The sequence below is a fragment of the Xyrauchen texanus genome, chromosome 21 (genome assembly GCF_025860055.1).
Source record: "Xyrauchen texanus isolate HMW12.3.18 chromosome 21, RBS_HiC_50CHRs, whole genome shotgun sequence".
Lineage (NCBI taxonomy): Eukaryota > Metazoa > Chordata > Actinopteri > Cypriniformes > Catostomidae > Xyrauchen > Xyrauchen texanus.
The window spans coordinates 29,636,433-29,662,967 of record NC_068296.1 but is presented as its reverse complement, the minus strand read 5'-3'; the positions used below and the strand labels follow the sequence as shown (position 1 = coordinate 29,662,967).

At 37.2% G+C, this 26,535-nt stretch overlaps 2 protein-coding genes across 2 annotated transcripts; one reads left to right on the top strand and one right to left on the bottom strand.

Annotated features, from left to right (window-relative positions):
• Nucleotides 1-2,249: 2,249 nt before the first annotated feature.
• On the bottom strand, nucleotides 2,250-9,241 carry LOC127661649 (zinc transporter 4-like). The gene is made up of 8 exons (XM_052152459.1): nucleotides 9,125-9,241; nucleotides 7,892-8,407; nucleotides 7,059-7,205; nucleotides 6,792-6,945; nucleotides 5,524-5,728; nucleotides 5,205-5,310; nucleotides 4,209-4,343; nucleotides 2,250-3,957 (listed from the first exon to the last, which is right to left on the bottom strand). The coding sequence occupies exons 2-8, from the start codon at nucleotides 8,280-8,282 to the stop codon at nucleotides 3,803-3,805; spliced, it is 1,293 nt and encodes a 430-aa protein (XP_052008419.1). The 5' UTR covers nucleotides 8,283-8,407; nucleotides 9,125-9,241; the 3' UTR covers nucleotides 2,250-3,802.
• Nucleotides 9,242-10,629: 1,388 nt separating this feature from the next.
• On the top strand, nucleotides 10,630-13,226 carry bloc1s6 (biogenesis of lysosomal organelles complex-1, subunit 6, pallidin). The gene is made up of 6 exons (XM_052152686.1): nucleotides 10,630-10,717; nucleotides 10,838-10,925; nucleotides 12,183-12,324; nucleotides 12,441-12,528; nucleotides 12,608-12,694; nucleotides 12,809-13,226. Exons 2-6 carry the CDS (start codon nucleotides 10,868-10,870, stop codon nucleotides 12,932-12,934), a joined length of 501 nt encoding a protein of 166 aa, XP_052008646.1. The 5' UTR covers nucleotides 10,630-10,717; nucleotides 10,838-10,867; the 3' UTR covers nucleotides 12,935-13,226.
• Nucleotides 13,227-26,535: the final 13,309 nt, after the last annotated feature.

Sequence of the window (26,535 nt, the reverse complement as noted above, 5' to 3'; positions counted from 1 at the left end):
TCACTGTCCTTGAAACAGGACTGAACTCACAAATCATTAACTGTAATATAGTATCAGATTACAAAAAAAATTAATCAAGTATGAAAAATTAATAGTATTAGTGATGCTTGACTTGAACACCACCAATGATTGCAGTCTAGGAGGAATTTCTGGAAAAAATTCATTTTGCCATAGTTCTTGATGCAATTACAAAAACTGCACTACTACTTTTAAGAAATACATTTTCAGTGGAAGTCAACATCAGTGATATTTGTAAACATTTTTATATTAAAATGTTGATGTTTTAAAACATAAGTGTAGCAATAAGGTAATAAGGAACACTCTTAGCTCTGTTTCATTTCTTGCAGCAAGATTTTATGGTCTTCTTTATTAGGCAGTATGTACATCTAGGGACGAAGCATGTAAAATACAGAATCAGTTTTGTCTCAACAAAGTTAAAGAAATATCATACAAAATAATGCATAAGATTAATCCAGCCAAACCTATCTTGGAAAGATTTAAACTGAACATTTCATATACAGTGCATTCAGAAAGTATTCAGACCCCTTCATTTTTTCACATTTTGTTGTGTTTCAGCCTTATGTTAAAACGCTTTAAATTATTATTTATTTTTTTCACATCAATCTACACTCCATAACCCATAATGATTAAGCTAAAACCAGTGTAAAATAATCGGGTTCTTGGGTTGAGAAACGAGGAATCGGTAACGGTAAACTTCAACTTAAATTGTATGTTTATTTACTAATCAGAACAAAAACACTCTGTCAAAGCCACAGAGGCACAGAGGGTGTGTGCGGCATCTGGCTCGCTTTTAACTCCGTCTCCACTCTCACTGCAATGACAAACAGCTGTTAGAAACAATCACTGACAGGTGATGATCCTTACCGTTTTCATCTCGCTCTCCATTAACAAGCTCAACCACACCCCCACTATGCAAATGTATACAAAAATAAAAAAGTGAAATATCACATTGACATAAGTATTCAGACCCTTTGCTAGGACACATGACATTTATCTCAGGTGCATACAATTTCTCTGGATCATCTTGGAGATGTTTCTACACTTTGATTAGTGTCCACCTGTGGCAAATTCAATTTGTTGGACATGATTTGGAAAAGCACACACCTGTTTATATAAGGTCTCACAGCTGAAAATGCATATCAGAGCAAAACCCAAGCCATGAGGTCAAAGGAACTGCCTGCAGAGCTCAGGGACAGGATTGTGTCGAGGTACAGATCTGGGGAAGGGTACACATTTTGTTTTGCTGCATTGAAGGTTCCCAAGAGCACAGTGGCCTCTATAATTCTTAAATGGAAGAAGTTTGGAACAACCAGGACTCTTCCTAGAGCTGGCCACCTGGCCAAACTAAGCAATTGGGGGAGAAGGGCCTTCATAAGAGACGTGAACAAAAACCCGATGGTCACTCTGGTTGAGTACTAGAGATCATGTGTGGAGATGGGAGAAACTTGCAGAAGGACAACCATCACTGCAACACTCCACCAATCTGGGCTTTATAGTGGCGAGACGAAAGCCACTCCTCAGTACAAGACAGTACAAGCACCTAAAGGACTCTCAGACTCTGAGAAACAAGATTCTCTGGTCTGATGAAATGAAGAATGAACTGTTTGGCCTCAATTCTAGGCATCATGTCTGGAGGAAACAGACACTGCTCAGCACATGCGCAATATTATCCCAACAGTGAAGCATAGTGGTGGTAGCATCATGCTGTGGGGTGTTTTTCAGCGGAAGAGACTGGGGACTGGTCAGGGTTGAAGGAAAGCTGAACACAGAAAAATACAGAGATATCCTTAATGAAAACCTGGTTCACTGCGCACAAGACCTCAGACTGGGCTGAAGTTTTAACCTCCAACAGGACTATGATACTAAGCACACAGCCAAGATAACACAAGAGGGGCTTGGGACAGCTTTGCAAATGTCCTTGAGTGGCCCAGCCAGAGACCGGACTTGAACACAATTGAACATCTTTGGAAAGATCTGAAAATGGCTGTCCACCAAGGGTCCCCATTTAACCTGACAAAACTTGAGAGGATCTGCTGAGAAGAATGGCAGAAAATCCCCAAATCCAGGTGCACAAAGCTTGTTGCATCATACCCAAAAAGACTTGTGTCTGTAATCGCTGCCAAAGGTGCTTCAACTAAGTACAGAGTTAAGGGTCTGAATACTTATGTCAATGTGATATTTCAGTTTTTTCTTTTTGAGAAATTTGCAAAGTTATCAAAAAAAAAAAAAAAAGTTCCTCATCACAGGAGTGTAGATTGATGTGAAAAAGTAAATAATTTAAAGCATATTAGCATAAGGCTGCAACATAACAAAATGTGAAAAAATGAAGGGGTCTGAATACTTTCTGAATGCACTGTACCTGCAAATTCTGATAATTTGAGAAAGAAACAATTCTTCATATGTTTTATTGTATTTATTTAAGATTATTTGGGAAGGATTTAGATACATGTATTAAAAGAAAATCGGGATGTGTGATCAAAATTTGTTTATTTGACGTGTTTTATTTTGAAGGTAATGTAAAAAACAAAATATAAAGTACAGTTGATTGTTTTGTTTTATTGGAATTATACCACATACACAAGGAAAAATGCTTCATTTTTCATTGCTAACCAAATTTCTTTCATTTTATAAATGACTGTTTACAGTATACACCTTTTGAAAAAAGAAATAACAAAAAGTTCTGAAAACATGTAAAGTTATGTAAAAAAATATTGTCTGGCAATGTAAATTATGTAATTACAGTGACTATATCTAATACCTCTTATTCATTAGGCATAAACGAGAGAAGAAGAAAAAAAGATCGCTGTCCCACCTTCACTTTCAAACAATAAATGCACCATCTTGTGGTGTGGGTGTGCAATGACAGCTGTACCACACATGAATACAGAATGCAGGTGTTTAAAATCTATCAAGCGCTTCAACAGTCAGTGTAAATTAATCATTGTAAAAAACAATAACCAAAAGTCTACAAAAATAATAAAACGGCCAAACACTGATGAAAGTCACTATTGATATTTAAATAATGTTATATTCAATCTGTAGCTTTTGTTGTTGGCACTCAAATATATGAAGAAAATTATTCTAAATGTGTTAAACTCACAAAAAACAATATTTATCCTGTTGAAATGAAAAAGTAATTCAACTGCAGGCAGTACCAGTCCAGATATGAGAGGACCGCGAACACATACTCATGCACACATACACTCACAGGGAACACACATGCACATAGAGGGTTTGGATTATGTTCCCTGTCAAGGACATACCAGATCATATTTCATCCCAAATAAAAAATAAATAAAGTGCACACATACATACATATATATATGTATATATAGTTATAGTAATGGGAAATTGGAGTGGGGAGGTGGTGCTAAATTGTAATGAAAGTTATTTCAAAAAGTAAAAACACAAATGTTTCTCTGTGCAAAATATAATTTCTCATGTTGTCCTTTTCATTCTGAGGTTAAATGTGACCTGGAAATGTTCTTCATTAGATTCACCCAAAAGACATAAAACACACACTCAAGCTGTTAGAGTTCCTCACTGAAAGATAAATTCATAATACTAAACAAAAGCAAACTGGGTCTGTTTCTGTGTTATGGAGATTTATATTAAAGACATATAAAAAATGAGGTCAATATTCATAATAGAAAAAAGCTGCTAGACAATCATTTAAAACCCTGCCGGGTCAACATGTCAGTTTACCCATCTATCTCTCTCTCTCTCATCTTGTGTGGATGTGTCTGTGTGAGAGAGAGAGAGACAGACAACATTACTGTTTTCAGGCACGCTGTGTGAGACAGTGTGTGCAGGACCGTGGTGCCCCCTGCCTCTGCGTCTGCAGCTGCACCGTGCAATGCGTAACCCCGTGTGACTTTATCAGCAGGCGCCGCGCATTCGACTGCACATCCTCCCAGTTACCCGCACTCCCCGGCGCTGAACACACAACAGTGACAGACGTACAAGCAATCAGGCCAACGTCACATTTGTTCTTTTCATGAATACCTTGTTTGGTTTGTCATGTGCTTTTTGTTGTTACGTTTCATGCTGTCAGATCTCAGTAAAATGTAAGGTTTCATATGAACTCATAATTCTGATACATATTTCAGTGTATATGTGAGCTTATGAAGTTGATAATATTTATAAATGACAAAAGAGTGACCAGGTTTGAAGGTTTGGTGTCTCACCAAGCTGCAGGTGAACAATTGCTGAGGTTTTATCAGCTGTAAGGGCCCAGAGCTTGAGTTCCTCCACACGCTCCACATACTGCAGCTTCAGCAAGTCAGCTCTGATACATGACACATCCACATGACGCGGCACGCCTGAACACGCATTAACAAACACTGTTAGCATATGACTCTGGACCCATTCAGCATAGAGACTCACAGACTAGAGTCATTAAAGTCTAACAGACATAGAGACGCAGACAGGCAGACAGACAGACAAAGAGAGACTGACAGGGAGGCAGGCAGGCAGACAGTAGGGCTACATGATACGGAGGAAAATTGCGATATGCAATATGTTGTAGGATAGTGCGATATGTGATACGATAATTCTATGTGCAAAACATAGGATCTGAAGTTTACTAGAATAAAAAAAAATGACCACAAACATAGTTGTCTTTTGTTCCAAATTGCAAACAGATGGAGTATAAATTATACAGCTTTACCATGAGCTATATAGAAGATATTACAATTCCTCTTTAAATATTCGTACATTTTTTTTGTTGTAAAAATCATATGAATATAAAGTTAATTTCACCATATTGTGGTATATCCTTAAATAGTATGTGTTGTGAAATATTTGATTTTTACACTAAGTTAAATGTGGGAATTTTGAAAGGTGTTGCCCTGAAGCGCTTGCCGTAGACATTTAGACTGAGAGGAATGATTTCACGGGACAATCCATTCATTAAAACGCATCCTTTGATGCATCTACACAGATCCACAGCAGACATTAAACAAGCTAAGTTTGAGTTTTCATACTGGCATCTGGTCTCATTATTATCTGCACACACAATGTGGAAACACAGGACAATGCCGGTTACAGCAACAATGCACAAATGTGATACGCTCCATCATAAGCACAGACGGACAGATAGACAGACACACAAACAGAGGGCGACCGGCAGAGAGACAGACTAACAGACAGACAGACAGACATACACACACTCTGTTGCTCACCCTCCAGTAGAATGATTCCAGTGTCTCTGATGATTTGGAACGTGCTGAACAGCACTAGCACCGAGAACAGGTACGTACACAATGGATCTGCCAGCTTATACTCCGGCTGACACACAAATACACAGTATCAGCAACTCCATAGCTGTGTTATGCATGTGAGTGTTTATTCTTATTTTATAAAGTCAGTTTGATATCTGGAGCTTTTATAACTGACAGTCCTACAGAAAATCAAAAATCAGCTCAGCTTCTTGTTAAAAAGTCACACAACCTAAAGTGTTAAAGTGCACATGATCATGTGATCAGCTCTCCGCAGTCGTACCTTAAACCTGACGATGTACGCAGCAATGAGAACACCAACACTCTGAACGAGATCACCCAGAGCGTGTATGAAGGCCGCTCGCACTGCCAGGCTCCCATGACCCTGCTGACCCTGATCCTGGCCTCGGCCCGGTGACCCATGTGAGTGGGTGTGGCCATGTGAGTGAGAGTGAAGATGTCCTGTTTGGTTAAGGAGAAGCCCCATCCTAAACAACCACAAAACACACACTCACAGATGTGAGACCCTACATGAAGTGTTTATTCAGACTGCAGCATATATGTGCCTGTTATGAGATACACACTTGCTGTGTGTTTGTGTGTATGTGTATGAGAGATAGAGAGAGGAAACATGCAGGACACAAAGAGGGACAGAATCAAACATGACACTTAAAGACTTTCAACCTGTTTACGACCCATAAAATCTCTGGCCAAGTCAAAGCCATAAAAGCTTTAAAGAAATCAAACAAGCATCAAACAAGATTTTAGAAAATTATTTTAAACAAACTGTGTTTCTATGAACTGATATTAGCATCACTGCAGTGAGTTAATATACAGTGACATCCCAAAAAAACAACAATAACAGATCACAGAGATCCACAAAGATGAGAAAAACACCAGCAACTGAAAACTTCCGTGGCGGAGAGGACATTTAGAATGCTCCGGAACAGTTTTAGAGGGTTCTAGAATGATTACCAGCAGTCCTACAATGTCCTAGAGCAATTAACAGTGCTTCTGTTGCGATTAACAGCGGTTCTAGATAGTTATAGAGTAGATGTCAAATTTTAGTTAAGGAGAGTAGGGGCATTCACACAGGATGTGTTCTTGCATTTTGTCTGTGCTTTTTTTTAACTCTTGGTTCATCATCACAATGAGTCTTTGGCCTTGCATCACATCTCACTGTTTTTTTAGCATCTTGTGACATGAGCTCTGTGTTTTATAAATAGCGGGTCAAGTTAAAAAGTTCTATTTTTAAACTTTTAGAGCCCTGTGTTCTGTTCCATTTTGTTGCGCTTAATTTAGCCGTTTTAGAATTCAAGAGCATGTGCAGTGTAAACCACTTAGAGTGGTGTACAGACATTTGTTTAGCTTGCCAGATGCTTTCTAACTAAAGTGAAAGCTCATTTGTGGCAACAAGAACACAGTTGATCTAACTATCAATAGAAAAGAGGAAATTTCCAACTTTAAATTTAGCATGTTGTTTTCTCAGTATTAAGTTTAGTAAGCGTGTATTTGTGTGCTTGTTTAAGTTGATGAACATTTCAGACTCACACCAGGTTGACGGCAACGCCAACAGCAGCTGTGATCAACATCACGTCTCCATCTATCATGAAATCCTGATGAATGGTTCTCTGTGCAGCTTCATTCACTAACACACCCGTCAGAATATAGATCAACAACACACTGATACCTGCAGACAACACCTCTGAACACACACACACATACAGGTATGACACACTTGTAATTATCCTGTAACATATACAGTGTATGCCATTTCACAAGAAGTCAAGATGGGACAAGACAAGACGAGTTGATTACCAAGCCGATGGAGGCCGAATGTGAATCTGTATGTTGGTGGTTTTGCGGACAGCCAGAGTGCCAGCAGTGAAATTATAATCCCAATGAGATCTGTCAACATGTGCAGTGCATCCGTCATGATGGCCAGACTGTTCGCCATATACCCACCTAAAAGACACACCATAGTTAAAAAATGTCAAACTACAGACAAGTCATAGTTAAACAAAAGTAAAACAACAGCCAAACAAAAGTCAAACTACAGACAAACAAGTCAATCCAGTCAAATTAGTCGAAGTACAGATAAAAAAAAAAAACACCAAATGAAAGTCAAACCACAGTTAAACAAGTCAAATGGAAGACAAACAAGTCGATCCACAGTCAAATAAAAGTCAAAGTACAGACAAACAACCATAAAACGAAGGTCAAACCACAGTTAAATAAAATGCAAATGACAGACAAACAAGTCAAACCACAGTCAAACTAAAGTCAAACTACAGACACACAACTGTCAAACGAAAGTCAAACCACAGTTAAACAAGTGAAATGACAGACAAACATGTCAAAACAGTCAAATGAATGTCAAACTAGACAATCAACCGTCAAACAAAAGTTAAACCACAGTTAAACTTAAGTCATATGACAGACAAACAAGTCAATCCAGTCAAATAAAAGTGAAAGTACAGACAAACAAGCATAAAACAAAGGTCAAACCACAGTTAAATAAAATGCAAATGACAGACAAACAAGTCAAACCACAGTCAATGAAAGTCAAACACAGTTAAACAAAAATCAAATGACAAACAAACAAAAGTCAAATGAATGTCACACATTGTCTCTGAGGGGCATCTGCTTACCAATCAGCTCACCGACCATGAACAGGAAGTACAACAGTGCAGCAAAGCCCAGTTTCCTCATGACTCTTCTGCGTTTGTTGTGTTCTCTTGACGTCCTGCAGCTCTCGCAGGGGTCTGTTGTCACAGGAGGGCTCCCGAGACTCGATGACGAGCCCAGAAGCGAGTCATCATCATCCACCACAAGCGTGTTGACCGCCGAGCCATTGTGTGCAGCCACAGGGAACTCATCCACGTCTCCGGACACAACTACCTTTAGACGGTTGAACTTTGGCATGTCATCGTCATCCAGTTCATCAGAGAAATCAAATGCGGCCGTGTCACTGAGATGCCAGCTGTCCGGCTGCCGGCGGAACGCTGACCTCACACGTCCAATAAGATTTGAGCCAGACATCTCTGCGTATACACTCACTGACAGTAAAATATAAATATTCAGAATAACTGACTGAAGATCAATCTATGTGTGCGGCTGCAGGATATTTGACAGCCAGTCTCTTGAGCATCATCACTGTAGGTTACCTGTAACACAACAAACACACTTTACACACACATAAACAAGGATTGGAAGTATTTACTCTCTTTCAATTCATGAGAGTGAATTTGGTTTGAAAAGGCCACATCGCACAGGTTAAATTGGAATATGTTTTGTGACAAAACATATATAATTAATTTTGACTAGTTCTGCTTATTTATAACCTTATATGTACAATACATAAGCAAACTTAATTCATTAGGCACATTTCTCTAACACTCAACACTGTCAAAACAATGAGCCATCAAAACTTGAATACAGCAGCACAAAAGGTCCATAAAATTATATCTATTGAGACTCAATCTGTTGATTCATACAGTAAAATGTAATGTATTATTAAAATATACTTACAATAGTTATTTGAATTCCATTTTAATACTTCCTTAAAATTCCATAGAATTACAATTCTGCATCTTGTTTGCTACAAATTCAAGAACTGAACTGAACTGAAATTGAAAAGGCCTTTGACATTCAATTCTGAATTGCGCACAATCCTGACACTTTATTATATTAAATGAGTGTCATGTGCTCATTAACTTAATAACATCACAGCGTTTTCTCTGATAGAAATGAACATATGTGACGTATATGTGTGATTCTGGACAGACATGTCACTCTTGTTAGCAGCTAACAGCTATTCTATTAACAATAAACACCAAACAACTAAATAAATCACTTCTGTGTGTCATTAAATGAGCACAAACCTTCCTAAAGTTTGACGTTTGCTGATTCCGTCCATTGCGGTGTTCAAGCAGATTTTGGAGTCACAGTCCGGCTGTGTGTTGTGAATGTGTTTCGAGTTAGCGTGTCCACTCTGCGCGCGTCCCAACACTGCTGCAGTACCGCCTGACGGCCAGCAGATGGCCATCCATAGTGCATGAAGCTACACTCGCCAATCTACAAACGCGAAATGGCTTTACCGAGTAAATAAACCGTGTTTAGGTATTACTACTTAATTGAGGGTCTATATCTTAAAGAAATATTCCGGATTCACTACAAGTTAAGCTCAATCAACAGCATTTGTTGTCATTTTGATTACCACAAATATTTATTTAGACTCCTCCCCCCTTGTTTACGAAACAAAACGACAAACAAACATTTGGGTTACACTGAGGCACTTACATTGGAAGTGAATGGGGCCAGTCCGTAAACATTACAAAAATACTCACTCTTTCAAAAGCATAGCGTGTTAACATAATTTTAGTGTAATAAAATTGCTTACTAACCTTTTCTGTGTAAATTTATAGCCAATTTTAGAACTTGAAAATGTAATGCCAACAAACCTCTAAAACCCCCAAATTACTGTACAAATTACGATTTAAACAACTTTACAGCTCAACAATACATGCATTTTAACAGAAGAATTAATTTAAGAGCTTTTATAAAATTATAAGCTTCACATTCCTGCCTTTAAACCCTCAAATCACTTCCATTTTAAGTGCTTCACAGTAACCTCTATTTTTAAAGAAAGGACGCACAAGCCGAAACAATTTTTATGTAGTAATCAACATTATGCCACACATGCTGTTGAATGATCTTTTCTTGAATTGAACACAGAATATTCCTATAATGTCAGAAGGATGGTCTGGCCCTCCTCACTAACTATTCAAAGTCATACCGAGTCTACTAAAGAAAAGTGACCAAAAGTGACCAATTTTACCAGCAAAAGTTTATAGGAAGATATTTTTTTTTCTTTTATTGTTGTAACTCCATGTCGAAAACGTAGCAACAAAATGGGAGAAAAAAAATCTATCAAAATCACGATGGGTCTCGATGTTTTGTTGACAGGCATCTACGTTTCTCGATTCTCGTACCATTGGCCAAAAGGTTCATTTGTGCCATGTTTATCCTTTATTAAAAGTAATTAGAAAATAAAAACATTAATAATAATAATAACATTAGTTAACATGAACTAGCAATGAACAATACTTTTGGAGCATTTATTAAACTTCATTTCAACATATTTTAAAACACAAATTGTATATGTTAACATGAGTTAATGCACTATGTACTAACATGAACTTACAATGATCAATTGTATTTTTATTAACAAACATTAACAAAGATTATAAATGCTGTGAAAATATATTGTTCGTAGTTAGTTCATGATTCCTAATGCATTAACTAACGTTAACATGGAAGTGCAGTCAGAGTGGCCGCATGTCGTGTTTTTAAAGCATCTTTGTCGTGTTTCCATCTGCAGTCACATGAGCGGCGGTCACATGATGTTTGTGTGCTGCAGCACTGACGCATGGAAACATTTTCATTTATTATCACTTACTGATTCACTGAAGACGGTTTGTGTTCAATAAATCAATAGTGATGTGATACGCACGTGTGTTAATGCTCACACAGATGAATTACTGTAGTTTATGCAGAGCATTCAGAGAGAAACTGATTGACTTTGTGTTTTATAGTTGCTGGTAAAACTTTAAATAGCTGAAGTGATGATGGACAGACATGAAGAGGAAGAGGAGGAAGATGAAGCCGCGTGTCCAGATAAAGGTGATCGTAAATAAGCTGTTAAACACATCGACTTCCTGTATTGATCAATTCATGGCTATGTTTGAAATAGCATACTACTCATACTATTACTGCAGTATGCCTAATGTATACTGTGCACAGTATGTACATAACCTACTACTATATTCTGCAGTTTACAACAGTGCACACTGAGTGATATACTGTATCTCAAAATGCAATGTGCTCGACTTGACCATCCATTTTTGTGTGACGAATGAACAGGAAGTAATTTCAACCATGATTTTTAAATGAACATTCCGGGTTCAATACAAAATATGCTCAATCAGATGCATTTGTGGCATAATGTTGATTACCACCAAACACATTTTCGACTCATACCTCCTTTTCTTAAAAAAAAAAAGAGCTAAATCTGGGTTGCAGGCACTTACTCTGGAAGTGAATGAGGCTAATCTGTAAACGTTAAAATACTCTCCGTTTTAAAAGTATAGCCATAAGATGTTAACAATATGCCTGTAAAAATGATTTTAGTATCATAAAATCACTTGCTAACATTTTCTGTGTAAAATTATAGCCAATTTTATTACAATTAACAACCATTTTAATGTCAACAAACCCTAAAACGACTGTAAAAATGACGATTTTAACAACTTTACAGCTCAAATAATACTTGAGTTTTAACAGAAGAATTATTGTTTTTATAAAATTATAAACTTCAAGTTTCTGCCTTTTAAACCCTACAGACAGACCAGGTTATCTTGTATTGAAATAAACATTTCTCCTCGACTCATTATTTGGTCAGACTGACAAAAGTGAAGACATGTTTACGTCTTTATTTCTGAGATGATAACTGGACGGCACCTGCCAAATTAAATATGCAATGAATGAGGTCATGTGTATGGATGCCGGTTTCCGTCACATTAAAAAATGCTTTAGTAAGTTATAATTATGGAATAAAAAGTAAAAATTGTCAGATACATATCTCATAATCGTGACTTTTTCTCTAGATTTGGACTTTTAATCATTCTGTCATTATGATTTAACTATCTCATGATAATTATGACTTTTTATGTCATAAACATGACCTTGAATCTAATGACTTCCCAAAACACTATTTTTATTTTTTATTCAGTGTGGTGGAAATGGTCTTGCATACATGTGACAACAATGCAGCATAATACTGTTAGATCTGTATATGTGAAACTGTATACTACAGAGTATGCAGTAAGTACAGTATTAGGCTTGTATTCCAATTTAAATATAGTCTTTATGTTATTGCAGAGTCTGGTGTGATAGAAGAAACTGTAGAGCTGCAGGATATTCTGCATGTGAATGAACAGACAGTACAGAGACTGACAGATGGATTCATACAGCACTATCTGCCAGAATTACACACCTCCAAACGAGCCCTACAGGAGCTTACGTATGATCAACTTTATCTCTGGACAAGTATTCCATTCTGAACATGCCACATACTGTGAACGTGTTTTATGTGTGGTGGATATGTTCCATCTATTTTTCATCTTCTCTTCTTCCTAGACAAAATCAAGTTATTTTGCTCGATACTATGGAGCAAGAAGTGAACAAATTCCGCGAGTGCAACGCTATGATTGATCTGAATGCTCTGGTGGGTTTTTAATCCTATGGTTTCAAGCAGCTTTCAAACATCGATTCTTTTCTTTTTTCTCACTACTGATGTGTTTCAGTTTACAGAGGCGAAAGTGTATCACAGCAAACTAGTGAATATTCGCAAAGAAATGATCATTCTGCACGACAAGACGACCAAACTGAAGGTTTGAGCATTTCAACTAAACTACAGAATAATGTATTCCTGGGTTAACTTGTTCCATGTTTCACACGGTTTACATTTGACCTTTGACCTTATGTGTTTGTGTATGTGTGTATAGAAGCGCGCGCTGAAGCTGCAGCAGCACAAACAGCGGGAGGATCTAGAGAGAGAGCAGCAGAGAGAGAGAGAGATTGAGCGAGAGAAACACCTCACTGCCAAACCCGCCAAACGCACCGACACCTGAAACGCACAGACTGAGCATGCTCAGATACAGAGCTCCACGCACTTCTTTGAGACTCCACAATCAATTTTTTGCTCTTTTCCTGGATATATTTATTAATTAATCAGAAACAGTGTGCTGCCTGTGAATGACAGACAGGTAAAGATGTTTCTTATTTGTAATGTCAGTTTCTAATGTTGAAATGATGTGTAGATCCTGCAGTGTCCCCCTTCATCATCATCTTCATCATTTGTTTTCTTTATGATGTAAAATGTCCAGACATTAAATACACAATCCAATAAACATTCTTTCTATTGTGGAAGTGTTGTTGGTCTTTGTATCTGAAACTCATCATTATCATCATATAAACTGCAACTTTTTTTCTTTTTGTTGTATGAAAGTCAAATTTAAACTGACTTGGAAAATGTTTAATCAGGCCTTGATCATTTAGTTTTGGTACTTTTCCAATGCCTTTTATGTATAGCTTTGTCCCAGACCTAGACTTTCAATAAAAATACAAATTATCGCATGCTTAAAATTATGATAATCTAAACAAAGAGTAAAATAAACAACCATATATATATATATATAAGTATATATATATTTCCCTTTTCCATAAGTTAGTGTACTTGACAGAAGTGTCGGTAAAGTGTGCTTGAGATGAGGAAGCAGGAAAAATCAAGGTAAATGTCACTTGTGAGCAGAATATTTTATTGGTCGTCATTTAACAATTAAGCTGTAATTTTGCCAAATTATACAAAAGTATGAAAATATTATTAAACCCTTAATTGCATGGGTGTTTCACCAAACAATACACAATTGGGTCTTTAGAGACCGTCACATATTTCTATCACAAACTGATCAACACAATCTCCAGTTAGGGTCACACATTCCAAGACAATTAGAAAATAATAGAATAGAAACTGTTCTGATATATTTTGATGTTTTATTTTTCATACATCAAAGAGATGATGTTACAAATCTATAACGGGATTCATTACTTCCACACTGAACTTTCATAAGACACAATTGGCTGTCAAACACATACTGAGCTACACATAACACATAATCTAACCATAAGCACAAGACACACAGACACTACAGTTAAGCTACAAATATTTATTTTCTCTGGTATCCTATTCATGTGTTACACTTGCTATAGTTTACTTCCATGTTGCTTCTTCATCAAATAGCAATGTCAAATATAAATCAAGTCAATCACTGACACATCAGCACAACCTTGAGTAAGAAATAGCATGTATATATGTATGTGTACTCACCAGCGTCTCACACAGAAAATCAACATCATATAATAGTCATTTATAGTACTAATTTATTTTGTAATAAACAAAAAAAAAAAAATTGATATCCTGTGAATGTACACTAATATAGATGTGAAATCTTCATACAAATATGATTTATTGAAGTCCCAAAAAATAAATGAATACACTTACATTTATTTATTTATTATTTAGGTTGAGGAATACATGTAGACATACATGTAAATGTTAGATATGAATACATAATGTTAGCTATTAAATTAGCTTTAGCAAGACAAAACGAAGTCTGCCATTTCTTTCTAAAACATAAAAAAAAAAAAAATAAATAATAAAAAAAAATAATAATTAAATCCATCACTGTCATCACTGACACTATACAGAATTTGAGATGTGGTGAAAATGATACTGTAATGTACATACACTGTTGGACATTGTTAGTAGGCTATAGACTTTACTTCCTAAAGATAGACGGTGCTAAAAGTGCCACAGTTGAAGAAACACCCATATATATTCACATATGAATGTGTATGAATTACCGATATTTTAAGCATTATTAAATGTTCGTGAATGATTTATTAATTGAAAATCTTGTTAAGGCATTATATCCACAGTGTGCAAGTTAGTAGAATCATGTAATGGCGGGAGTGTGAACTACAGTTTGAGTGTTGAGCTCCAGGTGGCAGCAACGCATCATGACAGTGGATCTAATTTTAATGTTTCTGCAGACATGCAGTAAGTAAATATGCAAGAATAGTATGGGAGAATACTTTCATCTTAGTGAAACAGACTGTCAATAGTGTTTCCTGAGGAATGGTGTTTGATAAAATTATTGAACAAATCTTAAACCCACGTTTTTAAACTTCAGTTTGTGCTACAGACTTGAATGATACCTCAAATCGTTTGGCTTGTTGGAAAAGTATTCAGAATTTTTTCCTTCAGAATTTATTGTACAGATGTACAATAAAATAGTTTTTATTAAAAAAAAATAAAAAATAAAAATCCCATAGACTTACATTAAAATAGGGGCCGGAGGAAATATCTTGAGTTTTAAGTATCATAGAGATTTGGGGTGGGCTCTGCAACACCTTAGCAACCACATAGCAACACCCTGGCAACCACCCAAAACACTCAAGCATTGTGTCAGTGAGATGTGCACAGGCAAACACCAGTCATATTCTTCATAATCTGTACATAATTAGCTTAATTTAGAAGGACATTAAAGACAATAGACAGTGTTGTGTTGAGTTCTGCACAGTCTGCAGGTTAATGAAGCGAAGCTGATATTCTTCACTGCTGCTGTAAACATAACTGCAGGTTTGAGTTGCAGCCACAATCCACAACTTTTTAACACCTCCACGCTGGTTTGTGTATGTGTGTTTTTCAGACAGTACTCCTCTGAGGCCGCTGGGACAGACAGACAGTCCTGGTTTCCTGGTGGTTTAGAGGGTGACGCACCCCTCCTTTACGCAGGGGCGTTTCAATTTGCCTCTGGATTTAGATGTTTCGGCCTGAATGAGCAAAAACAAACCCACAGCTGAACCACAGATGCTCCGACAGACATGCAGCACATGTGGAGGTGAAAACTCAATAAACACACCACCGCTCTGTTTCTGTCTGTCTCTTTCACTCACCTTCACTCATATCATGGTAATGTCATGGTGCATGTCCAAAAATATGTCCACTCCCAGCAAAACAACATGGTACAGATGGTATCAGATAAAGAACTTTCTATATATACGAATGAAACTGAATGATTACATATTCATGTATAATATATTTACATGTTACCTGTTCTTAAAAAAGAATGGAACATAACTGAAAAACCATGATTTTACCATGTTACACATGCAAAAATATATTATATATACATGGTACATGTAAATAAACAATCGCTAGCACCCCTCTTTATGTTTCTCTGCTCGAATCCACCCCCACAAACACTTGCTACAAGTGTCCACTCATAACAGAAAGTGCTTGTTCTGACCAGTGTGTTTGTTGTTGTCTGCTTATCATGACTGTAGTGTGTCTGGAAAAGCTCTGCAGTTTGTTGCTGTTGAGGTTGAGTGACTTTTAAAAGATGGTTATATAATGTTACGGGTGGAAAGTTGAGGTGAGGGGTAATTGGTATGGAATTGGGTGGAGCAGCAGAAGCTTTTGCGTATTAGAAACCAAAATCCAAATATAGAACTGAACATGTTTCTCCTCAACCAACTGTAACATCTGCTACGGCTTTAAATGAATATTACTGGTTAAGTTCAAGTTGAGCTCAGTCGAGAGAATTTGTGGCATAATGTTGATTACCACAAACATAATTTTGACTCATCCCTCCTTTTCTTTAAAAAAGCCTAAATTGAGGTTACAATAAGACCCTTACAATGTAAGTGAATGGGGCCAATTTTTGGAGGGTTTAAAGCAGGTGCGGTTCGTCTATATGGGCAGGTAGGGCAGACACCGCCTAAATATTCTTCCACTTGAAAACATAGCTCCAAACACTAAACAACCAATACTATAATTAGTTTGTCCATAAATGTGTTCAAGATGCTGACATATGTATTTAAAGCAGGTCTATAAGTTTTGATCCTATTTTTAAGTCATAAAGTAGCTAAAAGCTCAGTTACACAGAGTTTGATATAGATATACAAGCATGTGGGGCAGAGAATCTGTTAAAACTCTGATTTAATGTCATCTAAGTTAGGTTAGGGTTAACTTGGTGTGTCTTTCTCTCTATTCTTCATTCTTTATATATGAGAGTCAAAATTAAACTTTCACTATAAACCAAACAGATGCATCAATACTGCTGAAAAATGCAGCGGTTTCAGTGGTAAGCAGATGTATAAATTCAGATTTTGAAGTGGAAACAACAGAAACATTAAAGCAAGAGTTGATTAAACCAGAGAAAACCGACCCTGTTATTTCAGTCTACAGAAAAACAGTCTAAAGAGAGAGAGAGAGAGAGAGAGAGAGAGAGAGAGAGAGAGAGAGAGAGAGAGAGCGATCAGCATCTTGGAGCATACAAGGTTTTTGGGGTTATCTTCTTGGCATAAACCTTTCAAAACAAACAGCAGACGTAAAGAAATTGTCCTATACAAGGATTTATTGACTTGTTTATTCTGTGTGCACGTGTTTATGTGAGTTAACCACAGGAGCTGTACGTTAAAAAAAAAAAAAAAAACTGAATTACTGCCAGACCTTTAGTAGTAGACGTGTTGAGTACGTGTGTCATTTTTTTCTTTCTTTTTCATTCAGCAAACACGTTTCTTCCAGTGGGTCATTTTCAAGAAACTGTGACATTTGTGCTAGAATATTTCAGAGAAAAAAAGTTTAATACATTTTTATCATTATATTTGAAAAAGTTACTGTTGAACTTTCAAAAAAATCATAATTCCTTTTGGGGAATACAGCTTAACCAAGCAAAGAGAACCATTTGAAAAAAGACCTCGAGTCAAAGTTGCAATTAATTGAGTTGCAGTAATTACGTTTTTTTCCATTCTCTACGATTCCATAGGCAACAATCAGCATGACAGCTTAAACAGATGAGTTCAGGGAGCAAACAAACTTAAAATACAGAACTATAGCCACATATGCAAAATCAGTTTACATGACATATTTTCAACATTCTGATTGGTCAAAATAGATTCCAGATATTACTCCAAATATAGAATATATCTGATTATGTGACAGCTGTAATTATTTAGGCACAACATTATCACAACCATAAGTACTTCCAGCACCTCGGTTGAAATCATGAGTTGCAAGGCCTCTTTACTTGTAATATCCATAAAATATCCATTCTGTGGAAGTTAATTAGCTATATGGCACCCATTAAACAATTCGCTGTTTTCTGGAGATATTAAATACACACTTTGCTTGTGAAATTAATACATGATTAAGTATTAAATAAGTATTATAATACATATATAGCCTAAAACCCACTGAAAAAGGTTTATATATATATATATATTAAAAACCTGAAGTAAAGTTTACTTCGCAGTACTGTTCAATTGTGCTCTTTTTTTGTGTGTTATTTACTCAAACTAAGTCTCACTGAAGCCCATGTTTTAAAAACTGTTCTAGCAAATCGATTCTTTTTAATGTGTTCCACACGACACACGGAAGTCTTCCACAATAAAGCTAATGCATGCAATGTACTCTAATAGACAGCATTACCTTGGCAATAGAAACAAGCAAATACATATGACAAGGTTTTCTGCTTTAGGTTTGAAACATAAGGCACTGTAAAAATTACAATCATAATTATTTACTTAAGCTAGAGAATTCGGTTTTACATGTTTGAATAGCGTACTGTAATGTTGGTGTCTATGAGTGGAAGAGACGCAGGAGTGGAATCTTTAAATCCTTTAATTATAAACGCTGGAGTAGAACACACTAATAAACTAATCAATAGTAAATGCTGGAGTGAAACAACTGCAAAGCTCAAAATGCAAACTTAACCCTACGTAACACTTCAAGGACTGACAAATGTTGAAGAAATCTAGACAGTATGTATACGTGCTAATATGACAGGTGGAAGATATTAGGGGAGTGAACTATGGGAAACGTAGTGCAGGGGCAAACTTCAAAATAAGAGTCCTTTAAGAAAACGAGGGAGACAGACTGTGAGAAGTACAAATGTAGAATTTACTTAATATTTTCAAGTTCACACTTATTCAATGTAGAAAGTTCTTTATCTTTTCTGATATGTTTACTTCACCAAAAAAAAAAATTATTCAGTGCATAAAGACAATCATTAAAGGAAAATTCAAAAAGAAGAGAAAGTGGCCAATTTTTGGAGGGTTTAAAGGCAGAAATGTGAAGCTTGTAATTTTATAAAAGCATTTATAAAACTTGTGTATTATTTGAGGTGTAAAGTTTAAATAGTCCTTTTTGTGGGATTGCATGGTTTTTGGCAGTACATCGTCATGGCAACGAAAAGCATAATAAAATAATTGTTTTATTCTATGTAACCTGTTTCAATGTAATGATGATGAATGATTAACATACAGATTGGCTTACATACATTGTGATGAAACAAAATTAACGTTTTATTTGAAAATGTATTTTGCATTACACAATAAATGTAGGCAAATGTATCCAACATAGAAAACTTGTAATAATTTGTATGGGATTGTGAAACATAAGGTATTGTAATAAAAGATACAGCTTTTAGACAAACCGATCAAATGCCAGAATTTCAAATCAACATAATACATGCATAAAATTTTAGCTACTTTTCAATCCAATACTTTATTTTAAGAAGGGTAACTTCAGTAATCAAATTGTTTTACTCATTCCACATATTTATGCAATCCAAATGACTGATTTATGTCAGTATGTCAACACCCTGTAATGCGCTTCCCTCGTCTCATTCCAAACCTCTTCAGTGGCACAAAAAACCTGAACCAGCCTGGCCATTCTCTGTTGACCTCTCTCATCAACAAGGCATTTCTGGTCGTATGGCGCCATGCGAGTGTCGTACGTGTGAACGACGAGCTCTGTTCACTTTGCTAGTTTTTAAACTTTTTGTGTTGTGAACCGGTGAGATTCGATACACACTGTTCTATAACTGTTTTATGAAGACAATATGTCAAAGAATTCTAAATCCTCGGGCTCTGGAGACATTAAAAGACACGTAGATGCTCAAGCTGATACCCCTGACAGGGCCACAGACCGGGAACTCAGTTTGGATGGTGCGGTGGGAGAGATTCAGCAATCAACTGTTGAGCATGTCGGCAATGCTGGCGAAGGTCGTTGCTGACTTGGAGGATCTTGCTGTATTATGTAGATTGATCACTGTCATGGAGACTAAATTCTATGAGTTGGTTACAAGAGTGGGGGATGTTGAGAAACGGATCGATTATCTGGAGTCATCGGATCGGGACTTAGCTGCTAACCCACTAGCGGCCAAGATGGACTTGGAGTGCATTTGGGAAAAGTTGGAAGACCGTAACCGTCGAACCAACGTCTGAATTGTTGGAATTCCTGAGAATGAAGAAGGCTGAGATATGGTAAAATTCCTAGACGAGCTCTTCCTGAGTCTGCTTGACATAACAGGCCATAAGCTGGAAATCGAGAGAGCTCACAGAGTTCCGGCTCGGCCATCCGCTGAGGGAGACAGGGCCGATCAATTCTGTTTTGTGGAATAACATTTCTTCGGGACAGTTTGTGGATGTATCTGCACGTTCTTTGTGCTTATATCTCCTAATCGATGGAGCTTGTTTTGTGGAATATTTCTTGCAAATCATTAGAGTAATTAGGGCATGTGTTACACTCATGTAACAGCCGAATGGGCCGGCTCACTGAAAATTAGTTTGACTGCCCGAGGAAGCTGAACTGCCATTTTATTTTGTTGTTGTTGTGCTGGTTCCGCTTGCAGTTGGAGCTTGTTTTGTGGAGGAACACACCTTCGGGACAGTTTGTGGATGAATCTACATGGTCTTTGTGCTTATGCCTCATATGGGCTGGAGTTTGTTTTATAGATTATTTTCTGTTGTGTAATTCTGTCTCACAAAGTTTGTATAGAAGCACAAGTTTGACTTGAGGAATCCGATGGCAAAGTTGACGCGGGGGCTCTTGTGGGCGTACATGGACTGTTTGAGTTTAGAGGGATGGACGCCAGTTGGAGCTCTCCTGCGGGAGGTTAATGCACACATTTTCCTTTTTTCTGTTTTTTTTTTTTTTGTTCTGGGAATATTTTGGGGTTTGTTTGTTGCTCTAATGTTGGAATGTGGTTTTTATAATTTTGTTTTTGACACATAATGTATTTTTTCTAATATGTCAAAAGTTAATATGAGTGGATTGTCTCTCTCCACAGGGAATGGTAATGGGTTGGGGCAAGGTTATTGGGTGGGGTGAGGTTATTTTTTATTTATTTTCTTAAATCTAAGAAATATGATATTGTGTTTCTTCAAGAAATGCATCCCGCAGGAAACTGAACAATTTGGGAAGATATGGGGGTGGGCATTTTTTATTTAGTGCTGGCTCAAGTAAGAGCAGGGGAGTCATTATAATGATAAACATCTACAATTCAAAAGTCTCAAACAGATTAAAGATAAATTAGGAAGAGTCATTATTATTTTAACAGAAATTCAGGGGCAAAGGTTGATTTTGTCTAACATTTATGCACCTAACGATGACGATCAGGACTTTTTTATAGATCTTGAAGGGATGTTGCAAGCCGCTGGCACCCCTCATGATATAATATTGGGAGGAAACTTTAATCTATTGATGGACTCAGTCCTTGATCATAGTGAAGCAAATGTGTGTAAGCGCTCTAGGGCAACACTGACACTTCTCAAGATGTGTAAAAATATTGGTCTTACAGATATTTGGAAACTTTTGAGCCCATCTGGTGGGGACTATACATTTTTTCTGTTGTTGATTATTCAATTGGAAATATTTTGGTCTCAGATCACGCCCTGGTGTGTTTAGAGTTGTTGCCAAATATGGAGAAAATGAAATCATATAGTTGGTGCTTTAATGTATCCCTTTTGTAAAATCCTGAATTCCTGCAAATGCTTAAGGCTGAAATCAATGTCTATATGGAGACCAATTTGTCCTCAGTATCCTTTGTGGGTATTCCTCATTTACCCAAAAATCCAAAGCACGAGAACTCGTGGAGTTGGAAGAGAATATTAAACGTGCCGAGGCAGAACTGAAGCGCCAATTGTCATCTGGTGGTCTCAGAGAATTGACCCGATTGAAATACAAATATTAGAGATGCACCGATTGCAATTTTCTTGGCTGACCTGCCGATACCGATTTTTTCCGATTCCAATTTTCTTTCTAAGAATTATTATTGACCGCATATACAAACAAAATCTACCTTTCTTCAATGCAACATTTTATTTTCATAATAAAATAAATTATTAAACATTACAATTTCCCCCAAACTGCACTAAGTTACAGGATCTTCTCTCACTTAAACAACTCTCAAAATAAAGTGCTCTGTGTCTAGAAAGAGGTAGAAATAACAATTAACTGCAAATGAGTTGCTTTATATAACAGATGTAATTTTCCACTATTTTTATAAATGGACCTTTTTCTCTTTATTACTCGTCTAACAAAACAATTCCAAAGATCTGAAAAACTGAAGTGTCCAATACGCTCAACTTACGATAGATGTCCAAATATAAGTTGAGAAACTGAGCACTGCTTCGGGATCGGCTTGTACCTGTCAACACTCCCGTTTTTTCCGGGAGTCTCCCGTTTTGTTATTTCTCCCAAAAAAACTCCTGTAATTTGTATGGCCCAAACCACGTTATATGAATAATCACGTCAATATATTATTCCAAGGTGGTCCAGTTGCCAGATCTTGAATGAAACACATCCTACTCACACAATCGACACATCATACAAATTACAATCTGGCAACCTACAACCCATTTGCGCTGTTGATATCTGCGCAGGCAGAAGACGCGGGATGTTAAATCAAGCATCATCGTAGATGGGAGGAGAAGACTCAGCTGGTGCTCCGGTGGAAAAAACTAAATATACATGTACATTTAACAACAGCTGGATGGAAGAATTTAATTTCATATCCCGAAGCCATATCGACAATGCCCACGCCTTTTGCAATATGTGTCGCACTGATTTTAATATCGGACACGGTGTGAAAAATTCAGCGGCAGTTCTGTTGGGACAGAAATGCCTTGTTAATGAGAGAGGTCAACACAGAATGGCCAGACTGGTTTGAACTGACAAAGTCTACAGTAACTAAACCGCTCTAATTTGTGGTGAGAAGAATATAATCTCAGATTATATTAGCTTTGGTGGCACGAGGGGGATCTACACAATATTAAGCAGGTGGTTTTAATGTTGTGGCTGATTGGTGTATTTCTAAAGTTGTCAGGGGTATTTTAAGGGTGTGGAGTTTGCGGTTACACAACTGCTTATCTGTCAAACACACACACTCTCCTGCAGAGTGGCCCCATGCACACTACACACTGAGACTTCCTACTTCATGACCACACTCTTGTACATTCACGAGCAGATTAGAAATATGATGTAAAGGTTTTGAATTTAAGTGTGTACTGATCTACTGCACACATGAATGACACACTCATGCTAAAGGCCAATCAAAGGTACATTTTTTATGTAATCGCTTATAACTGGGCAAATAAAGAGAATCAGCATTTAAAGTGTCATGAAAACTCCCTAGTTCAGCACCAATTGTTCACACCTCAGACTGAAAAAAAGGCTCATGTAATGGGTGTGAAAAGATGTTGGTGGGAGGGTAAAGGAGTGAAAGGGGTAGGAAGTGGGATGGATGGGAGGGGGTCAAGAACTACACCTCACTCACTCCCAAAACATACTCACAACAGAGATGGCTGAACATCACATTATGAGAGTAAATGAAAAAACAAGAGTTTTGGGGCACTTTGCTGTATATCAATGGCCCCTTTTCTGTGAAGACAAATATGTTGCAAAACTCGAGAGCTAGTAGATTTTAATTTGAGGACTTGTAAAATAAGTATTTGTACCTGTAAGATGAAATTTACACTCATAGTACTGATGTGAAAACTTGTAAAATAAAAATCTGAAGTTGAATGCTGCAATCTGCACTCTCAGACAATAATTAAAAACCTGTGTTTTAAATTCAAAGTTGCAGACAATTAGTTTCAAATGTGTAAAATGACATTCATATAAATACAACGACAGACACAAACTTTTATTACATATCTACTTTGTACTTTAATTCACTTTCGCAGTACAACAACCAATCGGCACTTACAACCTCTGAAATCTGCCAATGCAACTTCAAATCTTCCCGCCTTGACTTTTGCAACTACATGCTATATACATTTCTGACATTTATTTATCTTCTGTATTATTTAAATTTGTTAAGTGTAAAACACACAAGAACTTCAGTAATATTCTTTCCAAAAATTATACTAATTTTCACATGAATGGATACTTATATTAATCACGCTTGCTGACTATCTATAGAAGATTAAAAATCATGCCTTTATTATTTAATTATAATTTAATTTATTAATTTCCCTTATATTTCTACTTCGATATTGTAACTGATATTGCATTGTGTAAACAAAATTAAATCAGACAAAATTGCTGGGAATAAAATGCCCAACTACTTTATGCCCTGTTTGGGCCACAGGAAGGCGCTCGGCTGAAAAGCTGTTACTGGGCAGTACACTGTAAGAGCCAAAGCTTCGGATGTAGACCAATTAACTTTGTATCCTGAGGACTTAGAAAAGGAATTAATAATTCTGTTGAGGCAAGGCATAGATCTAGGAGATGAATAATAAAATATAATCTGCATAAATCAAAAGTTTATTTGCTACACCTCCCACCACCACCCTTGGAAAATCATCCTCTCTTATCACGGCTACTAATGATTCCAGGGCAAGACAGAACAATAATGCGGACAGGGGGCAACCTTGCCTGTCACCCTTATCCAGAGGTAAATAATCTGAAATTAGTCCATTAACCCATATAGTTCCAAAATCTTTAAAAGATAATCTCATTCTACCATATCAAATGCTTTTTTGGCATCAAGTGAGATGGCAGCGACCAGAGTCTGATCATTTGCCACTGACCACATGATATTGATGAAAAGCCTAATGTTATCAGAAGAGCTGCAGCCCCGAATAAACCCAACCTGATCTATTTGTATAAGAGATGTCATAACTTAATCGGTTGAGCCAAACTTTTTGACAATATTTTTACATCTAGCAGGATCAGGGAAATTGGACGGTAACTCCTTGTTAAGAGTCAGACTGATCTGGGCTTGTGTCATGGTTGGCAGAAGCTTTCCATTCTTTAATGATTCCGTATAAACTTCTAACAAAAGTGGAGCCAGTTCTGTAGCATAAGATCTACAAATTTCAGCAGCAAAACAATCTGGCCCTGGAGCCTTGCCTGTAGGTAAGTCCTTAATTACCTCGCCAAGCTCCTCCAACGTTATGTCAGAATCAAGAGACTTTTTTTGCTCATTCATCAGTTTAGGGAGTTCTAATGGTTCCACAAAGTTTCTAATATCTTCATCAGTAGACGAAGATGTGGAACTATAGAGATCAAGATTCTTTAAAAGCATTATTAATATCAATGGCCGAGGTAAATATTACCTCGTAAAGTAACCACCAGCAGATTTCACTGATGGAATGGAAGAAAAAGACTCTCTCTGCTTTATATATATAGAAAAAAGCTTCCCTGCATTGTCCACCCACTCAAATTATGACTGTCTTGCCCTGAATAGCCAAAACTCCACCTTCCACGACAAACCAAACAAACAGAAAAAAGAAAAACATACGCATTGATCATGCGCACGAAAGCACCAACCGGCATCCATCCCTCTAAACTCAAACAGTCCATGTACGCCTACGAGTGCCCCCGCGACAACTTTGCTGTCGGGTTGCTCAAGTCCGGTATTTCTATAATAATTTTATGAGATAGAATTACACAACAAGAAATACTCCACACAACAAACTCCAACCAATAAGAGGCATAAGCACAAAGAACATGCAGATTCATCCACAACACTGTCCCAAAGGAGTGCTACTACACAAAACAAACTACAGCCACTTGGCGGAACCAGCAAAAAAGATACAAAAAGGCGCTCAGTTTCCTCGGGCGGTCAAGTGGATGTTCAGTAAGCCGGTCCACTTGGCTGCAATGTGAGTACCACAAAATAACTTACTCAGTCCATTGACTTTATGAAGGCCATGGCTTGCTTGGAAGGCCAGGAACATCAGTGCAAAAGCGACCTTACATTGATGCAAGAGTTTCTTGCATTGCTTGAATCGATCACGTTTCTCTCTTGTCAAATTTGCAGTGTCTGGGAACAAGAAAATGCTGTGGTTCTTCTAAGAAAGCCTTCCTTCACTCATCGCCTCGCGTAACACAAGATCTTTATTGGATGATCTCAGAAATTTGGCCAGAATTGATCGGGGCCTACTCAGTCCATTCAGCAGATCGCTGAGCCGGAACCTTGTGAGCTCGCTCAAGTTCCAGCTTATGGGCTGTTTTGTCGAGCAGACTCGGAAAGAGTCCTTCAAGGAATTTCACTATATCCCGACATTCTTTGTCCTCAAAAATTCCAACAATTCTCCCAGACGTGCTCCAAATCCACCTTTGTCGCTAGCGGATTAGCAGCTAATTCCCTCTTCAATGACTTCAGATAATCGATCCGTTTCTCAACATCCCCCACTCTTGTAACCAACTCATAGAATTTAGTCTCCATGGCAGTGATCAATCGACATAATACAGCAAGATCCTCCAAGTCAGCAACAACCTTCATCAACATTGGCGACATATTCAACAATTCTCACCAAATTTCCTTCACTTCTGCGGCCAAATCGCTCAGGGCCTCTGGAGGGGTGTCAGGTC

Bases quoted from the DNA above. Each gene is read 5' to 3' on its own strand.
- bloc1s6 (XM_052152686.1), top strand. From the start codon at position 10,868: ATGATGGACAGACATGAAGAGGAAGAGGAGGAAGATGAAGCCGCGTGT. The intron at 12,529-12,607 runs GTGGGTTTTTAA...GATGTGTTTCAG, and splicing joins TGATTGATCTGAATGCTCTG to TTTACAGAGGCGAAAGTGTA. The intron at 12,695-12,808 runs GTTTGAGCATTT...ATGTGTGTATAG, and splicing joins ACAAGACGACCAAACTGAAG to AAGCGCGCGCTGAAGCTGCA.
- LOC127661649 (XM_052152459.1), bottom strand. From the start codon at position 8,282: ATGTCTGGCTCAAATCTTATTGGACGTGTGAGGTCAGCGTTCCGCCGG. The intron at 6,946-7,058 runs GTAATCAACTCG...GTGTGTGTTCAG, and splicing joins ATTCGGCCTCCATCGGCTTG to AGGTGTTGTCTGCAGGTATC. The intron at 4,344-5,204 runs GTGAGCAACAGA...ATGCGTGTTCAG, and splicing joins TGGAATCATTCTACTGGAGG to GCGTGCCGCGTCATGTGGAT.